The 19,410-nt window shown below is 44.2% G+C and overlaps 1 protein-coding gene across 1 annotated transcript in view; it reads left to right on the forward strand.

Moving 5' to 3' along the window:
• LOC120566592 (TBC1 domain family member 2A-like) overlaps nucleotides 1–19,410 on the forward strand; it is a 50,244-nt gene that overhangs the window by 18,685 nt on the left and 12,149 nt on the right. The window contains exons 2-10 of the mRNA XM_039813109.1: nucleotides 6,710–6,882; nucleotides 7,024–7,899; nucleotides 8,679–9,443; nucleotides 9,645–9,877; nucleotides 10,071–10,200; nucleotides 12,899–13,046; nucleotides 13,388–13,488; nucleotides 15,652–15,953; nucleotides 16,747–16,995. Of these exons, the coding sequence (XP_039669043.1) occupies nucleotides 6,714–6,882; nucleotides 7,024–7,899; nucleotides 8,679–9,443; nucleotides 9,645–9,877; nucleotides 10,071–10,200; nucleotides 12,899–13,046; nucleotides 13,388–13,488; nucleotides 15,652–15,953; nucleotides 16,747–16,995 (2,973 nt within the window). The 5' untranslated portion in view covers nucleotides 6,710–6,713. The remainder of the gene's footprint in view (nucleotides 1–6,709; nucleotides 6,883–7,023; nucleotides 7,900–8,678; nucleotides 9,444–9,644; nucleotides 9,878–10,070; nucleotides 10,201–12,898; nucleotides 13,047–13,387; nucleotides 13,489–15,651; nucleotides 15,954–16,746; nucleotides 16,996–19,410) is intronic.

Raw genomic sequence — 19,410 nt, forward strand, 5'->3', positions numbered from 1 at the left:
GAAAACTGTTGTCTTCCTGTTGGTGCCTTTTAGTAAGGTAGGGTTTGTTATTAGGATATGTGTGTGTGTGTGTCTGTGTGTGTGTGTGTTTTGTCTTTGTCTGTGTGTGTGTGTGTCTGTGTGTCTGTGTGTCTGTGTGTGTGTGTGTGTGTGTGTGTGTGTGTGTCTGTTTGTGTGTGTCTGTTTGTGTCTGTGTGTGTGTGTCTCTGTGTGTATCTGTGTTTGTCTGTCTGTGTGTGTGTGTCTGTTTGTCTCTGCGTGTGTGTCTGTGTGTGTGTCTGTGTGTGTGTCTGTGTGTGTGCCTGTGTGTGTGTGTCTCTGTGTGTATCTGTGTTTGTGTGTCTGTGTGTGTGTCTCTGTGTTTGTGTGTGTGTGTGTGTGTCTGTGTGTGTGTGTGTGTGTGTGTGTGTGTCTGTTTGTCTCTGCGTGTGTGTCTCTGTGTGTATCTGTGTTTGTGTGTCTGTGTGTGTGTTGTGTGTGTGTGTGTGTGTCTCTGTGTGTGTGTCCATGTGAAAATATGTGCCAGCATCACTATCCCACAATGCAATGCGGTAGTAACGACAACATTCATAACAGACAAACCGAGCAGCTCTGTAACTTTAATTAATTAACATTTCTACTGTCGGGCCCGCTGATTGGACGGACAGTCGGTCAGGGGTCACCATGGTTACGTCCCCAACACGAAATTTATCAACGCCATTCGGCCTCCATTGACCTACATTACGGGTGAATTATCAACAGAGTCACGGCTTTGTCGCGTTTCAACTCGTGTTGTCGTGTTTTGGGTTACTAAAGCCTTTCCCAATGTTCTTTTCCTAAACCCAACTTTTTAAAATGTATTTCTTAACAAGCATGTGACATTGTTTTCGGGATAAGACGTCGCGTGGCGATGCCACTTGGCGTGTATGTTTACACAAAGCCATGATGTCATGTTAGATTATCACCTCTGAGGTGTGTGGGAGGACAGTCTCCATGTTGGGTCTCTACAGCAGAGTTCAGATGTGTGTTTACGTTCTGCTCTCTGGATATGAGACACTTCCTGTTATTATGTCTCATTACTGCCGACATCACTTCCTGTCATTATGTCTCATTACTGCCGACATCACTTCCTCTCAATCTGCCCTGTGTGTTCACTATCAACATGTATTTATATAACCTTTATATCAGATAATAAAACAGAACATGCAGATGTCAGATGAGAACAGGGACGTAGAGCAGGAGGAATAACCAAAAATATACAATACATTCACAATTAGACAAAATAAAGGGGTGATAGAATGATTCTATAGGGTATTTATCATGTTAAAGGGGTGATAGAATGATTATATAGGGTATTTATCATGTTAAAGGGGTGATAGAATGATTATATAGGGTATTTATCGTGTTAAAGGGGTGATAGAATGATTATATAGGGTATTTATCGTGTTAAAGGGGTGATAGAATGATTATATAGGGTATTTATCACGTTAAAGGGCTGATAGAATGATTATATAGGGTATTTATCACGTTAAAGGGGTGATAGAATGATTATATAGGGTATTTATCACGTTAAAGGGGTGATAGAATGATTATATAGGGTATTTATCACGTTAAAGGGGTGATAGAATGATTATATAGGGTATTTATCACGTTAAAGGGGTGATAGAATGATTATATAGGGTATTTATCACGTTAAAGGGGTGATAGAATGATTATATAGGGTATTTATCACGTTAAAGGGGTGATAGAATGATTATATAGGGTATTTTACACTGTTCCTTAAGGTCTCCTAATGGGGTATGTAACATTGGTTGGGCTGAAAATTGCCCGAATGCTATTTTGTTTGGCCCTTAACTACTCTGTGAATATGGCTCTATTTGTAACAAGAGCTTTTCTTCCAAATATGGTATGCTCATGAATATTCAGAATGAGCTGCGCGCTGATTGGTTGAGGAAACTACATAGAAACACATGGGAGACTCGACAGCAGGCCTCATATTTCAGACACTGCAAAGTTATACATTGTTTGTCGGGCTATTTCGTTATTAAATTCACTTCTGAGATTTTTTTTAGCGAGAAATCAACTATATAAAGCTCAAATATGGGACGTTTTACGAAAATGGATGGCTTATTGCAAATTTGGTAAGACTGTGTGTCGGAGTTCAGCGCCGGTGCTGCCTCGCCGCCCGGCCTGCCTTCCTTCACACACCCCGGCCTGCTCTGAGGTACTTGGAGCTCCGTCACGACTGGCAGCCCACAGCACTCCATACCCGCGCAAAGTCACCGTCTCTTGGGCTAATGGACTACTAAATGCCCCTGCCCTGACAGAGCTCCAGGGCCTGCAGCTCCCCTCTTCCTGCTAGCTAAATGCCCGGTGTGTGTGAGTGAGAGCGCGGTCAGCGAGCTTGTTACGCCAGCAATCTCTTACCACAGGTTCCAGTTAATCTTTTAATGTGTGTAATTATAATGTGTTGAGTTATTTAAACAAACGATTGGGTCTCATTGATAGAGCCTGCGGCTGGATGGAGCTCTATCAATGAGAGCTAGCTAGCCTCCTCTTAGAATGTATGAAAATGAAGCTAACTATCCGTGATTTGTAGCTACAAATCACGGATAGTTAGCTTCATTTTCGGCGTCATTCGAGTATATTTACAGTTTGAATTTCGTCACGCCACGTATACAACATCTAACTAAATATCTTATAAAGCTAACAACGGTGTCCGATTTCAAGTTAATGAATTTTTGTGAATTCCAGAGGAATTCTAAGAGGAGGCTAGCTCGCTCTCATTGATAGAGCTCCATCCAGCCGCAGGCTCTATCAATGAGACTCATGGACAAGCGGTGTTTATTTCCCCAATCGTTTGTTTAAATAACTCAACACATTATAATTACACACATTAAAAGATTAACTGGAACCTGTGGTAAGAATTGCTGGCGTATCAGCTCGCTTCGGCTCGCCCCCTCACATACAACGGGCATTTAGCTAGCAGGAAGAGGGAACTTCTGACCGGAGGCCCTGCTCTGGGGCGTCAGCATTTGGTAGGCTATTAACCCCAAAACCACGGTGACTTGCTTGTAATGGAGTGCTGTGGGCTTCTAGTGGTTGAGCGCAAGTACCTCACAGCAGGCCGGGGTCTGTGAAGGAATGCAGGCCGGTTGGCGAGGCAGCAACACAGGCAGCACCGGCGGCTGAACTCGCAATTAGACATACATTTTCATAAAGCGGCCCATATTTGACCTCTACATAGTTGATTTCTCGCATAAAAAAGTTTCAGAAGTGAATTTTGTAATGGAATAGCAGATTGACCTAGATTCAGAAGACTACCTGATCTCAGGTCAGTTGTGTAGTATGTAAATGTTCTACCTGATCTCAGGTCAGTTGTGTAGTATGTAAATGTACTACCTGATCTCAGGTCAGTTGTGTAGCCTATGTAAATGTTCTACCTGATCTCAGGTCAGTTGTGTAGTATGTAAATGTACTACCTGATCTCAGGTCAGTTGTGTAGTATGTAAATGTTCTACCTGATCTCAGGTCAGTTGTGTAGCCTATGTAAATGTTCTACCTGATCTCAGGTCAGTTGTGTAGTATGTAAATGTACTACCTGATCTCAGGTCAGTTGTGTAGCCTATGTAAATGTTCTACCTGATCTCAGGTCAGTTGTGTAGCCTATGTAAATGTTCTACCTGATCTCAGGTCAGTTGTGTAGCCTATGTAAATGTACTACCTGATCTCAGGTCAGTTGTGTAGTATGTAAATGTACTACCTGATCTCAGGTCAGTTGTGTAGTATGTAAATGTACTACCTGATCTCAGGTCAGTTGTGTAGTATGTAAATGTACTACCTGATCTCAGGTCAGTTGTGTAGTATGTAAATGTACTACCTGATCTCAGGTCAGTTGTGTAGTATGTAAATGTACTACCTGATCTCAGGTCAGTTGTGTAGTATGTAAATGTACTACCTGATCTCAGGTCAGTTGTGTAGCCTATGTAAATGTTCTACCTGATCTCAGGTCAGTTGTGTAGTATGTAAATGTTCTACCTGATCTCAGGTCAGTTGTGTAGCCTATGTAAATGTTCTACCTGATCTCAGGTCAGTTGTGTAGCCTATGTAAATGTTGGGGCATGACCGTTCTCTTAATACACCCATGGGCTGACAAAGGTTCCGGTTTTTGGGACGTTTTGTTTTTTGACGTCAACTTCCAGCTTTGTTGAGATTCGCCCGTTTTCAGCGGCAGTTTCAAAATATGAGATTTTCATAGTAAAGGGGTGTCAATGGGATTTTGAGCTTCTATGTATGTCCTATTTACCCACCGAACTGTCGTTATTCAACTATGACAGGGTAAAATCGGTTTTGCATTCTATCACCCCTTTAACACAACTTGAGGAGATCTCAAACATACATCAGACATACATACATACATATATATACGTACATACATACATACATACATACATACTGTACATACATACATACACACTGTGCATACATATATACATACTGACTCACCTAAACCACCTGTATCCTCCCCATTCAAACCATTAAATATTAGACACAATACAATAAACAGTTAAGGTTATTCATATACAGTTAAAAAAATTTTTTTAAGGAAAATTAAAATAATAATAATAATAGTGCAAAATATTGAAAAATAGTAAAAAAAACAAATGTATATATACAGTACAGGCCAAAAGTTTGGACACACCTTCTCATTCAATGTGTTTCCTTTATATTTTCATGACTATTTACATTGTAGATTCTCACTGAAGGCATCAAAACTATGAATGAACACATATGGAATTATGTACTTAACAAAAAAGTGTGAAATAACTGAAAACTTATATTTTAGATTCTTCAAAGGAGCCACCCTTTGCTTTTTTTGATAACTCTGCAAACCCTTGGTGTTCTCTCAATGAGCTTCATGAGGTAGTCACCTGAAATGGTTTTACCTTCACAGGTGTGCTTTGTCAGGGTTCATTAGTGGAAGTTTTTCCCTTATTAATAAAAAAGCAAAGGGTGGCTACTTTGAAGAATCTAAAATATAAGACATGTTTTCAGTTATTTCACACTTTTTTGTTAAGTACATAACTCCATATGTGTTCATTCATAGTTTTGATGCCTTCAGTGAGAATCTACAATGTAAATAGTCATGAAAATAAAAAGGAAACACATTGAATGAGAAGGTGTGTCCAAACTTTTGGCCTGTACTGCGTATATATATATATATATTAGTGCTGTCAGTTAAACGCGTTATTAACAGCGTCAATTTTGTTATTGTGAGATTAACGTTCTTTTTGGCCGAGCAAACTTTGTAGTTTTTCCACAAGCAGTTTTAAAAACTAGTAACGTTAGAAAAACTACAACTACCACACCGGAAACACCACAACAGCCACGCCACACACACTGGTAGTAGAGCAGCAGGCTAACGTTACGTTCTGAGTGGATGGCGAGCGCGAGACGCCGAAATGGACGCCAATAAGATTCTGAATGGAAAGTTTACTTCTAAAAAGTTGTCGAGGGGGACGGTAGTTTCACGCACACACAGCCTGACCTCCACGGAGAAAGCAGCCCAGCTGGAGCTGCTGCAGAGTGCAGACGCTGTCTCCTTAACCGGTGATCACCGGACCTCAGGGAGGAATCAACGTTATTTAGGAGGTACTGCTCACTGGGTTGGCTCTGTGTGTATATCAGCATACGGTTTTAGGACTGGGTTGTTTGTATCGGGGTTTTAAAGGTTACAAATGTCCTGCTGTTGAGGCATCTGGTTTTGGACCATTTAGTTTGTACTGTATAATATAAGCAAGGTGTTAGTGCTCCATCTCAGTTAGGTTAGGTACTGTGAGAAATTGTGCAATAATGACAGATTCACACATTTTTCTTTTGTTTACAGTAAATAAATAATAAACAATTACAAATCTTAAAGTCAAGTTCATAAAGTAACTTTCTTTGCATTCATTTGATTCCCAATCAAGAACCACTGGTAAGAACTGCTTTCCATTGTCAATATGGACTTAAAAACTGTTCTGAAATGCAAAATAATACAATTTATATTCATGTGATAAAACATGCAATTAATTGCGATTAACTATAGAAATTTGGCGATTAATCACGATTAAAAAAATTAATCGTTTGACAGCCCTAATATATATATATATATATATATATATATATATATATATATATATATATATATATATATATACAGTGTGTGTGTGTCTGTGTGTGTGTTGTTATGTGTTTTTATTATTGCATTGCCACATTTCTAAGAGAGTTGTAAGGACCTCAGGAGCAATGCTGGAGCTAATGAGATCCTGTAACCAGATACACACACACAGACACACACACAGACAGACACACAGACACACACACAGACAGACACACACACACAGACACACACACAGACACACACACACACAGACACACACACACACACACACACACACACACACAAACTAGTAAAATAAACCAGAACATATTCACCTTTAAGAAGCTGGAATCAGACTCAAACTGATTATCATAATAGTTGGAGATTAGTTCAATAGGTAGCAACTAATCCATTAATCTTTTACCGTAACAGGGTAATGTACAATGTAGTATTTGTGTGTGTGTGTGTTGGTGTGTGTGTGTGTGTGTGTGTGTGTGTGTGTGTGTGTGTGTTGTGTGTGTGTGTGTGTGTGTTGTGTGTGTGTGTGTGTGTGTTGTGTGTGTGTGTGTGTGTGTTGTGTGTTTTCAGAAGGATGGATGGAAGCAGCTTGACAGGAAATCCCAGCGCTGCCTCGTCTCGCCGGCTTCCTGCCCACGCCGACACGCTTCAACCAGCTGATTGGATCTCGGCTTCAGAGGAGGAAGACGCCCGGCAGAAACAGCAGAGTCCTTCAGAGAGACAGCAGAGTCCTTCAGAGAGACATCAGAGTCCTTCAGAGAGACAGCAGAGTCCTTCAGAGAGACAGCAGAGTCCTTCAGAGAGACAGCAGAGTCCTTCAGAGCCCAAACGGACCGCAGAGAGACATCAGAGTCCTGCAGAGACCAAACGGACCGCAGAGAGACAGCAGAGTCCTTCAGAGCCCAAACGGACCGCAGAGAGACATCAGAGTCCTGCAGAGAGACATCAGAGTCCTGCAGAGAGACAGCAGAGTCCTGCAGAGAGACAGAAGAGTCCTTCAGATAGACAGCAGAGTCCTTCAGAGAGACAGCAGAGTCCTTCAGAGCCCAAACGGACCGCAGAGAGACATCAGAGTCCTGCAGAGAGACAGCAGAGTCCTTCAGAGCTCAAACGGACCGCAGAGAAACATCAGAGTCCTGCAGAGCCCAAACGGACCGGAGAGAAACAGCAGAGTCCTGCAGAGAAACAGCAGAGTCCTGCAGAGCCCAAACGGACCGCAGAGAGACAGCAGAGTCCTGCAGAGAGACAGCAGAGTCCTTCAGAGCCCAAACGGACCGGAGAGAAACAGCAGAGTCCTGCAGAGAAACAGCAGAGTCCTGCAGAGCCCAAACGGACCGCAGAGAGACAGCAGAGTCCTGCAGAGAGACAGCAGAGTCCTACAGAGAGACAGCAGAATCCTACAGAGCCCAAACGGACCGTAGAGACACCAGACCATCAGGGTCCGACTGGACCCACAAACCCAGAGGATTCTCCAACTGAACCGGATCCACTAAAACTAAATCTTGTTCCTACAGAGCAACAACAACAACTGGGAGATTCTCTCCGGACAGAGAAACAGAAAACGAAAGATCCTCCAAAAGATCAACCAGAACCAGATCAGACTTCTCCACTAAAACCAGATCCTCGTAGTCCAGATCAGACTTCTCCACTAGAACCAGACCCTCTTAGTCCAGATCAGAAGAAACCCGGAGTGCCCGAACATGAACAGAAACCAGACTACTCTCTGGTCTCTCCCAGGAAGGTCACACGGAGAAACACCGGTAAGAGCTCATTTAAATAGCTCACGGTTCTGTATTGTGTTAACAGCATATGTTAGCATATGTTAGCATTGTTAGCATATGTTAGTATATGAAAGTAAGCATGTGTTAGCATATGTTAGCATTGTTAGTATATGTTAGTATATCAGCATATGAAAGTAAGCATTGTTAGCATATGTTAGCATGTTAGTATATGAAAGTAAGCATGTGTAAGCATTATTAGCATGTTAGCATATGTTAGCATTGTTAGCATATGTTAGCATGTTAGCATATGTTAGCATATGAAAGTAAGCATGTGTTAGCATATGTTAGCATATGTTAGCATTGTTAGCATATGTTAGTATATCAGCATATGAAAGTAAGCATTGTTAGCATATGTTAGCATGTTAGTATATGAAAGTAAGCATGTGTAAGCATTATTAGCATGTTAGCATATGTTAGCATTGTTAGCATATGTTAGCATGTTAGCATATGAAAGTAAGCATGTGTAAGCAATGTTAACATGTTAGCATATGTTAGCATTGTTAGCATATGTTAGTATGTCAGCATATGAAAGTAAGCATTGTTAGCATATGTTAGCATAAGTTAGCATGTTGACGTATGATAGCGCATGTATTATCATATGTTTTCATGTTAGCCTGTGTAAGCATATGTTCGCGCAGGTTAACATATGTTAGCATTTGTTAACATGTCAGCCTGCATTAGCATAATAGCATAAGAATAGTATTTATTTTTAGAACCCTTTTCCAGATAAATGTTTGATGATATCAACACCAAACCAGATCTTTGTTTTACAGACCAGAAAACTGAAGAAGACCTCCCTCCTCTTCCTCCCTTTAACCCTTCAGCCCTCAATAATCAACCCCAGAAACATCTAACTATCAACCTTTCAGCCCTCAATAATCAACCCCAGAAACATCTAACTATCAACCCTTCACCCCTCGATACACAACAACAGAAAGATCTCAAGCTCCACATCTCTGAGTCCAAAGACCAGCAGAACCAGCAGGATCCTGTTCCTGAAAAACTCACTTCCTCCACAGCTGAGAGGCTTCAGGACTCTCTCCTAAACACCGAGGCGGCTGCTCAGTCAGCTCCGAGCGAAGGATTGACCCCGGCTCTGCTGGTCCAGGCCCCACCGGTCCAGGCCCCACAGGTCCAGGACCCGCTGGTCCAGGCCCCGCCGGTCAAGGACCCACCGGTCCAGGCCCCACAGGTCCAGGCCCAACAGGTCCAGGCCCCACCGATCAAGGACCCACAGGTCAAGGCCCCACAGGTCCAGGCCCCACCGATCAAGGACCCACCGGTCCAGGCCCCACAGGTCAAGGCCCCACAGGTCAAGGCCCCACAGGTCAAGGACCCACAGGTCAAGGACCCACCGGTCAAGGCCCCACCAGTCAAGGCCCCGCCAGTCCAGGACCCGCCAGTCCAGGCCCCACCGGTCAAGGCTCTGCAGGTCCAGGCTCCACCTCCCACCCTGGATCCACCTCCCACCCTCGAGGTGTTCTGTGACCACAATCGGCCGGGCCCTCTGCTTTCTACCAGAGGTGTGGGACTCTAGTTGCATGTTTTAAGGACTGTCTGTGTCTGTGTGTGTGTGTGTGTGTGTGTGTGTGTGTGTGTGTGTGTGTGTGTGTGTGTGTGTGTGTGTGTGTTTGTGTGTGTGTGTGTCTGTGTGTGTGTGTGTGTGTGTGTGTGTAGCAGTAGCATATATTGGCCTTTACTCCCGCCTCTGCTTTCCTCTTCAGGTGAACCCAAACTGTGCGGTTTCCTGCAGAAGCAGGGCGGGCCCCTGAGGGCCTGGAAGCAGCGCTGGTTCACCTACGAGGAGAAGAAGAACCAGCTGTTCTACTACCGCACGCCACAGGATGTGACGCCGCTCGGCTGCGTGCAGCTCTGCAGCGCCACCTTCACCTACCCGCTGCAGGCCGAGACAGGCACCTTCCACATCAAGACCCCTGAACGCACCTTCATACTCAAGGTAGTACCTGAACACACCGTCATGTCACGTGTTGCTGTGTGACGCGTGACGTTCTAAAAGCTGAGCCATGCTTGGCTGGTGTAGTTACATGTGTGTCCCTGTAAAGCTCAGATGTTATGTATAATAATGTATGAATCAAACTTTAAATGTGACATGTGACATCATGCATGTTTGTATGTGTGTATCGTTGCAGGCGGTGACCCAGGAGCTGATGCTGTACTGGCTGCAGCAGCTGCAGGTTAAACGCTGGCAGCACCAACAGACGTCTGTCTGCCTGGACCCGGCACACAACAACAACAACAACAACAACAACAACTACGCAGGTAACACAAACCAGACTTCATCTACACTTTGTGGGAAACAAAAAGGCATGGACTGGCCATAGCGAGTACCGGGACTTTGGGACAAAGGGTAGGGACTTATGTCTCTATTTGGGACATAGGGTAGGGACTTACGTCTCTATTTGGGACATAGGGTAGGGACTTACGTCTCTATTTGGGACATAGGGTAAGGACTAACGTCTCTATTTGGGACATAGGGTAGGGACTAACGTCTCTATTTGGGACATAGGGTAAGGACTAACGTCTCTATTTGGGACATAGGGTAAGGACTAACGTCTCTATTTGGGACATAGGGTAGGGACTTACGTCTCTATTTGGGACATAGGGTAAGGACTAACGTCTCTATTTGGGACATAGGGTAAGGACTAACGTCTCTATTTGGGACATAGGGTAAGGACTAACGTCTCTATTTGGGACATAGGGTAGGGACTTACGTCTCTATTTGGGACATAGGGTAAGGACTAACGTCTCTATTTGGGACATAGGGTAAGGACTAACGTCTCTATTTGGGACATAGGGTAAGGACTAACGTCTCTATTTGGGACATAGGGTAAGGACTAACGTCTCTATTTGGGACATAGGGTAAGGACTAACGTCTCTATTTGGGACATAGGGTAAGGACTAACGTCTCTATTTGGGATATAGGGTAAGGACTAACGTCTCTATTTGGGACATAGGGTAAGGACTAACGTCTCTATTTGGGACATAGGGTAGGGACTAACGTCTCTATTTGGGACATAGGGTAGGGACTTATGTCTCTATTTGGGACATAGGGTAAGGACTAACGTCTCTATTTGGGACATAGGGTAAGGACTAACGTCTCTATCTGGGACATAGGGTAAGGACTAACGTCTCTATTTGGGACATAGGGTAGGGACTTACGTCTCTATTTGGGACATAGGGTAAGGACTAACGTCTCTATTTGGGACATAGGGTAAGGACTAACGTCTCTATTTGGGACATAGGGTAAGGACTTACGTCTCTATTTGGGACATAGGGTAGGGACTAACGTCTCTATTTGGGATATAGGGTAAGGACTAACGTCTCTATTTGGGACATAGGGTAAGGACTAACGTCTCTATTTGGGACATAGGGTAAGGACTAACGTCTCTATTTGGGACATAGGGTGAGGACTTACATCTCTATTTGGGACATAGGGTAAGGACTAACGTCTCTATTTGGGATATAGGGTGAGGACTTACATCTCTATTTGGGATATAGGGTAAGGACTAACGTCTCTATTTGGGACATAGGGTAGGGACTAACGTCTCTATTTGGGACATAGGGTAGGGACTTATGTCTCTATTTGGGATATAGGGTGAGGACTTACATCTCTATTTGGGATATAGGGTGAGGACTTACATCTCTATTTGGGACATAGGGTAAGGACTAACGTCTCTATTTGGGACATAGGGTAGGGACTTATGTCTCTATTTGGGACATAGGGTAGGGACTTACATCTCTATTTGGGATATAGGGTGAGGACTTACATCTCTATTTGGGACATAGGGTAAGGACTAACGTCTCTATTTGGGACATAGGGTAGGGACTTATGTCTCTATTTGGGACATAGGGTAGGGACTTATGTCTCTATTTGGGACATAGGGTAAGGACTAACGTCTCTATTTGGGACATAGGGTAGGGACTTATGTCTCTATTTGGGACATAGGGTAGGGACTTATGTCTCTATTTGGGACATAGGGTAAGGACTTATGTCTCTATTTGGGATATAGGGTAAGGACTTTGAAGTCTCCCTACGTCGGCAGACTTCCCGGGGGGGGCTGAAGGGCTGCGGCTGCACTCCGGTCGAAAACTTTTTTTGTTGTTGATATGGTCGTAAAGAGAAGAGAGATCATTGATTGGATCACTTGTGTGTCTTTCATATGAACACTGGCCAATCACTTCCCACTATGGCCCACTTCCATCCTACCAGAGAGAGAGAGAGAGAGTGCATTTAAGTCCCGCCCCCACCAGCAGCGAAACAATAATTCCACACAGTGCCGGTAGCTAGCTAAAAAACACCAGATTTAACATTTCAAACGATTATTTTAGCACCCTTTGTCTACCAGAGAGGACAAGTTAGCTGTTACCACCAGGATCCAGTCTGTCTTTAGACCTCTAACCACCAGGATCCAGGCAGTCTTTAGACCTCTAACCACCAGGATCCAGTCTTTAGACCTCTAACCACCAGGATCCAGGCAGTCTTTAGACCTGTAACTACCAGGATCCAGTCTTTAGACCTCTAACCACCAGGATCCAGGCAGTCTTTAGACCTCTAACCACCAGGATCCAGTCTTTAGACCTCTAATCACCAGGATCCAGTCTTTAGACCTCTAACCACCAGGATCCAATCTTTAGACCTCTAATCACCACATCCAGTCTGTCCCCCCCCCCCATTCAAAGCAGTCTAGAACCAGTGCCGACTTGTTGTGTAATTTATAATAAAACATCAGATTTTGGGCGCCTGGGTGGCTCAGCTGGTAGGGCGTGCGCCCCGTGTACGGAGGCTCAGTCCTCGACGTGGTGGCCCCTTGTTAGATTCCAGCCTACCCCCCTCTCTCCCCTTTCCTGTCTTAAGCTGTCCTTTCAAAATAAAGGCCCAATAAACATGCATTTAATACATAAATATATTACATAATATGTTCTTTAAAGTGGCTGATTCTGTTTCCTGGCTGTGCAGACGACTTCCTGTTTCCTGTCTGTGCGGAGGACTTCCTGCCGGCGTTGGAGGGTCCGCTGGGTCTGGTGGGGGAGGGGGCGGCCAACGCCCCGTCTCAACGCACGCCGCTCGCCGACATGTCGCTCAAACACCCGCTCATCCACATCCAGTGAGTCACACTACGTTTCCCATGAGCCTCTCTGGAAGAGTAGCAGCAGGTCTAACACTACGTTTCCCATGAGCCTCTCTGGGAGAGTAGCAGCAGATTCAGCCTTCCACATACAACAGTCTTACATATTATCTACTGTCAGTTACTGGTGTTATTGTTTTAATTGCTTTTAATAAGCTTGTTTTATGTGTTGGTTTTTAATGTGCCAAATGTGTCTTTGAGTACCATGTAAAGCAATATATAAATGTATTATTATTATTATTATTATTATTATTATTATTATTAGTATTCATCTTTAGAGGATCTTTGACCAGACCTTTTGGTTCTTGGTGTTGTTGCAGGAACTCGGTCCACAGTTTCCGTCGGCGCTCGTCTCAGGTATGCAGTCAGAGTGTGTTTCATGTTGACGCTCCGCCGTGGATCCCCCCGAAATATTACTCAGGTACCTGCAGTAATACACACACACATCACCTCAGGTACCTGCAGTAATACACACACACATCACCTCAGGTACCTGCAGTAATACACACACACATCACCTCAGGTACCTGCAGTAATACACACACACATCACCTCAGGTACCTGCAGTAATACACACACACATCACCTCAGGTACCTGCAGTAATACACACACACATCACCTCAGGTACCTGCAGTAATACACACACACATCACCTCAGGTACCTGCAGTAATACACACTGATACCTCCAGCATCACCTCAGGTACCTGCAGTAATACACATACACATCAACTCAGGTACTTGCAGTAATACACACACACATCCCCTCAGGTACCTGCAGTAGTACACACTGATACCTCCAGCATCACCTCAGGTACCTGCAGTAGTACACACTGATACCTCCAGCATCACCTCAGGTACCTGCAGTAATACACACACACACATCACCTCAGGTACCTGCAGTAATACACACACACATCACCTCAGGTACCTGCAGTAATACACACACACATCACCTCAGGTACCTGCAGTAGTACACACTGATACCTCCAGCATCACCTCAGGTACCTGCAGTAATACACACTGATACCTCCAGCATCACCTCAGGTACCTGCAGTAATACACACTGATACCTCCAGCATCACCTCAGGTACCTGCAGTAATACACACTGATACCTCCAGCATCACCTCAGGTACCTGCAGTAATACACACTGATACCTCCAGCATCACCTCAGGTACCTGCAGTAATACACACTGATACCTCCAGCATCACCTCAGGTACCTGCAGTAATACACACACATATCCCCTCAGGTACCTGCAGTAATACACACACACACATCACCTCAGGTACCTGCAGTAATACACACTGATACCTCCAGCATCACCTCAGGTACCTGCAGTAATACACACACACATCCCCTCAGGTACCTGCAGTAATACACACACACATCCCCTCAGGTACCTGCAGTAATACACACTAATACCTCCAGCATCACCTCAGGTACCTGCAGTAATACACACACACATCCCCTCAGGTACCTGCAGTAATACACACACACATCCCCTCAGGTACCTGCAGTAATACACACACACATCACCTCAGGTACCTGCGGTAATACACAACACATCACCTCCAGGTACCCGCAGCAATACATACTAATACCTCCAGCATCACCTCAGGTACCTGCAGTAATACACACTGATACCTCCAGCATCACCTCAGGTACCTGCAGATAATACACATGATACCTCCATCCGTTTACCTGCAGTAATACACACTGTTACCTCCAGCATCACCTCAGGTACCTGCAGTAATACACACACACATCCCCTCAGGTACCTGCAGTAATACACACTGATACCTCCAGCATCACCTCAGGTACCTGCAGTAGTACACACTGATACCTCCAGCATCACCTCAGGTACCTGCAGTAATACACACTGATACCTCCAGCATCACCTCAGGTACCTGCAGTAATACACACTGATACCTCCAGCATCACCTCAGGTACCTGCAGTAATACACACACACATCACCTCAGGTACCTGCAGTAATACACACACACATCACCTCAGGTACCTGCAGTAATACACACACACATCACCTCAGGTACCTGCAGTAATACACACACACATCACCTCAGGTACCTGCAGTAATACACACTAATACCTCCAGCATCACCTCAGGTACCTGCAGTAATACACACTGATACCTCCAGCATCACCTCAGGTACCTGCAGTAATACACACTGATACCTCCAGCATCACCTCAGGTACCTGCAGTAATACACACACACATCACCTCAGGTACCTGCAGTAATACACACTGATACCTATATTACGCATGATAATACACATATTAATAATACTCTATTTGTATTTGTAAAATGTGTCATCCATTGGGACTTGTTGTCTTGTTGACTTGTTGTCTTGTTGACTTGTTGTCTTGTTGTCTTGTTGACTTGTTGTCTTGTTCACTTGTTGTCTTGTTGACTTGTTGACTTGTTGTCTTGTTGACTTGTTGACTTGTTGTCTTGTTGTCTTGTTGACTTGTTGACTTGTTGACTTGTTGTCTTGTTGTCTTGTTGACTTGTTGTCATGTTGACTTGTTGTCGTGGTTTAACCCGTCTTGTCCCATGTCAGTCCCTCCATCTCCCAGGACTCCCAGCGAGCCTCCGGTCCCGCCCCCTGCCCTCTCATTGGCTGAGCCTCGGGCCCCGCCCCCTGCTGTCTCATTGGCTGAGCCTCTGGCCCCACCCCCTGCCCTCTCATTGGCCGAGCCAGTAGGCCTGTCGTCCCCGGCGGATGGCAGGAAGTCCCCCTCCCTGTTGGACAGCCTGAGCAGGAGGACAAAGACTCTCTCGTCCTCCATGACGGGCTCAGACAGGACGTCCCGTCTGCAGACAGAGAAACACATGCTGGTGGAGGAAGTCAAAGCTCAGAAGGTGATTAATTAACAGATTAATTACAATAATGGTTTAATCATCTGTCATCCACATAAAAATTAAATTGTGTACTATATTGTAAATAAAATGGGACCCAATATAGAGCCTTGTGGGACACCATTTAGTATTTTTTTTAAATGATAAACTAGAAAGTACCATCAATTTGAACACTTTGTGTTCTACTGCTGATGTAGTTTTTCTAACGGTGTAGAGACGAGAAGGCAGTGGAAGATTTAGAAAGTTTATTTGAATGAAAATGGCTTAAAACTGAAAGTGTCCAGAGGAAAGCAGTCTGGGAACCAGGAACACACAGCACACAGGGAGTAACTTCAGCACACAGGGAGTAACTCCAGCACACAGGGAGTAACTCCAGCACACAGGGAGTAACTCCAGCACACAGGGAGTAACTCCAGCACACAGGGAGTAACTCCAGCACACAGGGAGTAACTTCAGCACACAGGGAGTAACTTCAGCACACAGGGAGTAACTCCAGCACACAGGGAGTAACTTCAACACACAGGGAGTAACTCCAGCACACAGGAAGTAACTTCAGCACACAGGGAGTAACTTCAGGGAGTAACTTCAGCACACAGGGAGTAACAACGATCAGACGATGGTAAAAGAAACACATAAGAGAAGTAGAAAGTGGCATAAAAAGAAAAGACTCAAGTAAAATACAAGTATCTCAACATTTGGACTGAAGGACAGTACTGGAGTACATGTACTCAGTTACAGTACTGGAGTACAAGTACTCAGTTACTTTGCCCCCCTGACCAGCCTGTTCCGTGTCCAGGAGCTGGTCTGGATCCTCCACAAAGCCTTGGAGGCGTCTCAGCTGGAGAAGCGAACCTGTGCAGAGTTTCTGGCGGCGGACGGCGAGCAGGAGCGCCTGGAGCTGCTGCGGCACTGCGAGCGGCAGGCGGCCGACCTGCGTGGTCAGCTGGACGCCGCCAGGAAGAGTCTGGCTCAGAGAGACGCTCAGCTGGCCGAGCTGCAGGAGAACATCCGGAGTCTGACGGAGAAAAACAACGCCAAGCAGCAGGTCCTTTTACTGAAATTTTCTTTTTTTTATATATAACTTTATTTTCGTTCAATATGTAGCATCTAGCTACATATTGAACAACAATCACATCATCTATGGCAGTTGGAGTTATTCAATGGAGAAAAGGAAAGAAAAAGTAAAAAAAATGTCATAGTAAATGCCAAACAGAGCAAGCTCGCCCCTCCCTTCATGTTTCCTAACTGTCATGACTAACTGTTTAGGGGTGTCACGATTCTCCAAATCCTCGATTCGATTACATTTTACATTTCTAAGGTCACGGTTCGATTTGATTCTCGATTTTTACGTTTATTCTTTTTAAAGCACAGGTTGCTATGCCATTTTTAGACTAGACTTTTATATAATATAATATCTGACCTTTGTTCGTAATGTACCACATTTAGGGCTGCAGCTATCGATTATTTTTGTAATCGATTAATCTAGCACTTTATCGATCGATTAATCGGATAATTTTTTTTGGCGTTTTTAAACAACCCAAACTAGGGAAAAAAGCAATATTTTCGGAAAAAGCAACATTTGTATTGCCTACATTGCTTACAATATCATCTCTCAAAAAAATAAACTTTTATATATATAAATATTACATTGTTTTTAAAGATTTTTTTTCAAATGATATCAACCTCAAACTAAGGCATACATTAAACATACACAAACATTACATTAAGTTGTGCAACTTAACTTTCAGAACTACAAGTTTCAACCTGAGACTGATCTGTATATACAGTAGGCCTATATGTAAATATTAGTTATACTCAACCTATTTTCATTTATATATTTGATTATAATGTCACACAGCTCTGTTACACTTATGCTATTAGATCGTTGATCAGCTGTTTCTCCAGAGAGAGAGAGAGAGAGAGAGAGAGAGAGAGAGAGAGAGAGAGAGAGAGATGCACAACAATCAGCTGTTTTTCCGAAGGGATAGTCAACGCGTCGGCTCATCACATCGTGGTCACCACTACGTATTTTCTTGTCTTTGTTTTTGGTAGTTGTTGTGTTTGGTGTAGTTTCATCGTCCATACGACTCTGTGATTTACTTTAGTCGGTCCTCTTCGTGGAATGGAGGATTAAGTTATCGTGGTAAGCTAGTTTGATTTTGCAGTAGACACACTGTACAGAGTTTTAGTTTTAATTACGTTTGAACTGATTCCAAACTTTGGACCCTTTCTGTCGTTTTCTCCAGCCTGTCTCTTCTCTTAGCCCCTTGGTATTTACGCTCTAGCATGCGTCTCCAGCAGCAGACTGAGCCGCGTCTGTGCGACAGTAATAACGCTCCGTGCGGAAACACCGTCCGTCAGCGATACAACGTTGGTAACATTGATTTAACGAAGCTTCGAGGCAGGAAGTCATTTTGCATCGAGGATTTTTTGTAATCGAATTATTCAAGTTATTCGAGGAATCGTTTCAGCCCTAACCACATTACACTGTCAAATTTAAAACATTTATTAACAACATAATGTAACAATAACATGTTTTCAGTCAAATGGTAACTTGACAATTTGTCAATAAAGTAAAAAGAAAAAAAGGTTTGCAGACAATCGAGGGCACACAGAGTTTGGTGTTTGAAGCCCCCAAAGTCTGCTGCCTGGAAGACACGAGGATTAGGCACTGGTTAGGGTTAGGTGCCTTGAAGACGACGGTCGCAGCGCTGCCTTGAAGGCTGGGTCGGGGGCTTAAAACACCGTGGAGCCAGCACAGCAGCTGAGCAGACAGAGAGCAGAGAGGGTGACTCGGCTCTCTCTAATATGACCAATATCAGCTGCTCTGTTTAGGCTACAACACCTGCATGCAGGCTGAAACTGAACCATGCAGTTTTGTCAGGATAAAGCTATAAACAGAAGGAATATCCACTAGCTGCTAGGCTAACGTGCAACGGTAAACACACAGAATATACTACACACACATAGCAGAGCTTCCAAACTGTGGCTTTTTTGTCGACAATGCGAACATTGTCAACATAACTCGTTGGAGATCCAAAATACTTCCACACTTTCACACACGTCAGTGGGAGAGGAGGGGGCTCAAGTTCTGTCCATGGGTCTCCAGCATCTGCAGTTGCCATGGTAACTTCTGACTGGCTGTAGCTAGGTTACAGGAGGTCGACTGATTTCCACTTGACAAGCCGACCGGATGCGACATGGGGGCGTGGCAGCATCGGCGATCTCATTTTTTTATTCGAAATTCGAGATTGTGACTTAATTTCAGTGACACCCTTAGTCATCACTAACACCACTAACCCCCACCCCCTCCCCCAACCATCTTGTCGGTGATTGGCTGGAACGTGGTCTGTTGTATTTTAGTGCACAGCCTGGCAGGGCAGGCAGCTAGCGGATCAAGGAGAGATTACTACTATTTGAGAATAAATCAAATAATAATATGAAATTGCGCTGAAACCAT

This window comes from Perca fluviatilis, chromosome 10 (genome assembly GCF_010015445.1).
Source record: "Perca fluviatilis chromosome 10, GENO_Pfluv_1.0, whole genome shotgun sequence".
NCBI lineage: Eukaryota > Metazoa > Chordata > Actinopteri > Perciformes > Percidae > Perca > Perca fluviatilis.